Source organism: Sinocyclocheilus rhinocerous, unplaced genomic scaffold (genome assembly GCF_001515625.1).
Source record: "Sinocyclocheilus rhinocerous isolate Xijiao unplaced genomic scaffold, SAMN03320098_v1.1 scaffold299, whole genome shotgun sequence".
Classification (NCBI taxonomy): Eukaryota; Metazoa; Chordata; class Actinopteri; order Cypriniformes; family Cyprinidae; genus Sinocyclocheilus; species Sinocyclocheilus rhinocerous.
In genome coordinates this window covers 865,638-868,807 of record NW_015652998.1, presented here as the reverse complement: position 1 = coordinate 868,807, position 3,170 = coordinate 865,638, and the positions used below count along the sequence as shown (strand labels likewise).

Genomic DNA, 3,170 nt, shown 5'->3' with positions numbered 1-3,170 from the left:
CCAATCAGAGCACACCTCGCTTTTCAGACCGATGAGCTTTGTAAAAATCGACGCGTTTCAGAAAGGCGGGGCATAGAGGAGAAACAATAATGTACAGTATGTGGAAAATAATGTGTTTTTTGAACCTTAAACCACATAAACACATTTCATTACACCAAATACAAAAAAAAATTTCTTTTTAGGAACATCATATGACCCCTTTAATATTTCTGTAAAACATTTAAATGCGTTTTAGAATTTCACTATGAATTAATTAATACAAAACCCTAACAATCAAAACAGCAATTTTTTGGTTACCAGCCCAGGTCTTTAAGCACCAGGCAACACTATCACTATGATGGTTTCACAGTGTTCATGCAGAGAGATGTACCCAGGTTGTGATGGTCTTTCTGATCGTTAAAGAGGTGGGTGACCTTCTCCATTAGTTCCCATTTCTCACAGCAGCCCTGGTAGTTCACAAAGTTACGTGCCAGAATCTCCTTCAGCTGCCGCACACTGAGGCTTTCGATGTCCTCCACCCTGCTCAGGTCAGACAGAGAGGCTCTTCTGCTGTGCACCAGCGTCTCCTCGCTGTCTGTGGACTACGTGAAGCGCAGATAAAACACGATTATATCTGGACAAGAGGCTACTACAATATTCAAAAGTAAAGCATATTCCATCCATACCTCTTCCTCATCATCCTCATCATCTTCTTCGCCCTCCTCATCTTCTCCATCTCCATCTTCTTCCTCCTCCTCCTCCTCTTCCTCCTCCTCCTCCTCCTCCTCCTCCTCCTCCGTGAGGGCTTCAGATTCTGCAAGAGGATGGGAAGGCAGTGGAGGCACAGACGGCTGTGAACGGGATTCGGCACTGCCGCTGCCTCTGGGAGTTTGTTGAGCCAGCACCAGCTCCACCAGCTCCTCCTTCTCTCGGCACATCTGCGTGGGGGTTTCGTGCAGGTGGAGATAGTCACGGAGGTCCTTCACCTTCAGCCTCATCAACTCTGCCCGTTCAAAGAAGGTGCAGTGGAGCCGCTGACAGGTGTGGCACATCCACGGCCGGAGGTCCATCTGCACCGAGCAGCGGCTGCAGAAGCTGTTTTTGCAGTCCACGCAGACATGCTATGAAACGGATTGAAATCAGCAAAAACGCTCAAATCTAATTAGAATTTATCTGTTTTTCTTTTTACTTTAACAGCAGGATTTGAGTAGATGTAACCTGATTTACCGTTCTTATGGCGTCAAACTGGCCTCCGCAGGCCTTGCACAAGTGTTCGGGTGGTGCTGGGAGGAGGCTGGAGCCCGAGTTTGTGTAGGCCTGGTGCCATGAGCTGCCGTTTTCTTCCACGGTGGCGGTGATGTCCACACAGAGCAAGCTATAATATAAGGTCTGCACAACCCATCCTGCCCATACAACAAAGTATTACATACAAATATATTGACAAAAATATGTGTCTAGTTATTCTAAGATTGGATTATTTATTCTGCAAGTCAATATATGTCTGTATTTGCTATTAATAAATATTTCCCAACAGGAAACAAAACTCTGATGTATCACTCTGATGAAGGATCTGAAGAAGTGACCCTATTAAATTAAGTTGTATATTATGTTTTAAAAAACATTTCAATATTGATGAGCCAGCCTAACTAATAAGATAACTGCAGATCAAATTGGACAAATATAAATTACAGTCAGTGTAAAAATGTCATCTTCATATTATATTCAGTCTAACCTTTTTTTTTCAGAAAGTCTAGAGTAAAGAAAGTCTATCAGTGACAATCTTTTTTACCTTATTGAGCATTTTAATAGGATTATCAACCAGTATTAATTCTATACTATGACAGAATTTGTTAATATTTTGCTTTTATTTTTATATCTTCAGTTTTCATTTTAATTTCAGTTTAAGTAATTATGTTATGTCTTTTGTCATTTTTATCTACTTGTTTTTATAGAGAGAGAGAGAGAGAGAGAGAGCGCATACATTTATTTCAATTCAGTTTGAGTTTTTCATCTATTTTTTTTCATCTAATATTTATGTTTTATTTTCAAATTTATTTTAATTAACCAAAACAATTATTGAATTGTTTTATTAAAAAAAATAACATTAATGTTATTAACAGTGTTCTTTTTTACCTTATTGAGCATTTTAATAGGATTATCAACCAGTATTAATTCTATACTATGACAGAATTTGTTAATATTTTGCTTTTATTTTTATATCTTCAGTTTTCATTTTAATTTCAGTTTAAGTAATTGTTATGTTATGTCTTTTGTCATTTTTATCTACTTGTTTTTATAGAGAGAGAGAGAGAGAGAGAGAGAGCGCATACATTTATTTCAATTCAGTTTGAGTTTTTCATCTATTTTTTTTCATCTAATATTTATGTTTTATTTTCAAATTTATTTTAATTAACCAAAACAATTATTGAATTGTTTTATTTAAAAAAATAACATTAATGTTATTAACAGTGTTGCTATTTTAAAACAAAACAAGTGTTTTATATGGCACTTGGGCCTATTAGAATAATTTATTATAATCAAACATGAACAAAATGACAGTTCAATTTGGCCCTGCTCGTTATCCAAAGAAGTAATGGTAAAGTGCAGTAGTACTGCGATTGCTCTATTGAGCATTATTGTGATGCAGTAAGACATTTACATGTATGCAGCCTACTAAGACTGCTTTGCTATGATGGGCGCTTATGATGTCCAAAATTGCTGTCTAGACAGGCAGAACACTGGGTTTTGAGAAATAGCAATAGACTGTATCTTACAGAATATAATTAAGGTAAATTAATGCATATGAAATCTTACCCAAAATATCCGTTGCAACGTCCTATTACAGCCATAAAATATGTCTTTAATCGGGAACGCATTAACGATGAAATACTAAATGAACGAGTACGCTCTGTACAGAAATATAGGTGAAATCGCTCTGCAGTTCCCTTGACTAACGCAAAGAAGTATGACGTCAGAACGTGTAATCACGCGAGAAAAGCCGACTCCTGCCTAAACGAGGGTTTCCAGTGTTGCCATTTCCGATTGTAAAATGTTACTGGATTACCATTGTAAACACACTGCAATAAATCCAAGTAGCATACACTGAAAAATAAAAGTATATATATATATATATATATATATATATAATATTTAGGCATTTTTATATGTAAAATAAAAATAGAATAATTACC

At 36.5% G+C, this 3,170-nt stretch overlaps 1 protein-coding gene across 1 annotated transcript in view; it reads right to left on the bottom strand.

Moving 5' to 3' along the window:
- Positions 1-2,937, bottom strand: part of LOC107715329 (E3 ubiquitin-protein ligase rififylin-like) — a 4,315-nt gene extending 1,378 nt beyond the window's left edge. The window contains exons 1-4 of the mRNA XM_016521420.1: positions 2,794-2,937; positions 1,207-1,382; positions 666-1,100; positions 371-581 (exon numbers count right to left, since the gene is read on the bottom strand). Of these exons, the coding sequence (XP_016376906.1) occupies positions 371-581; positions 666-1,049 (595 nt within the window). The 5' untranslated portion in view covers positions 1,050-1,100; positions 1,207-1,382; positions 2,794-2,937. The remainder of the gene's footprint in view (positions 1-370; positions 582-665; positions 1,101-1,206; positions 1,383-2,793) is intronic.
- Positions 2,938-3,170: the final 233 nt, after the last annotated feature.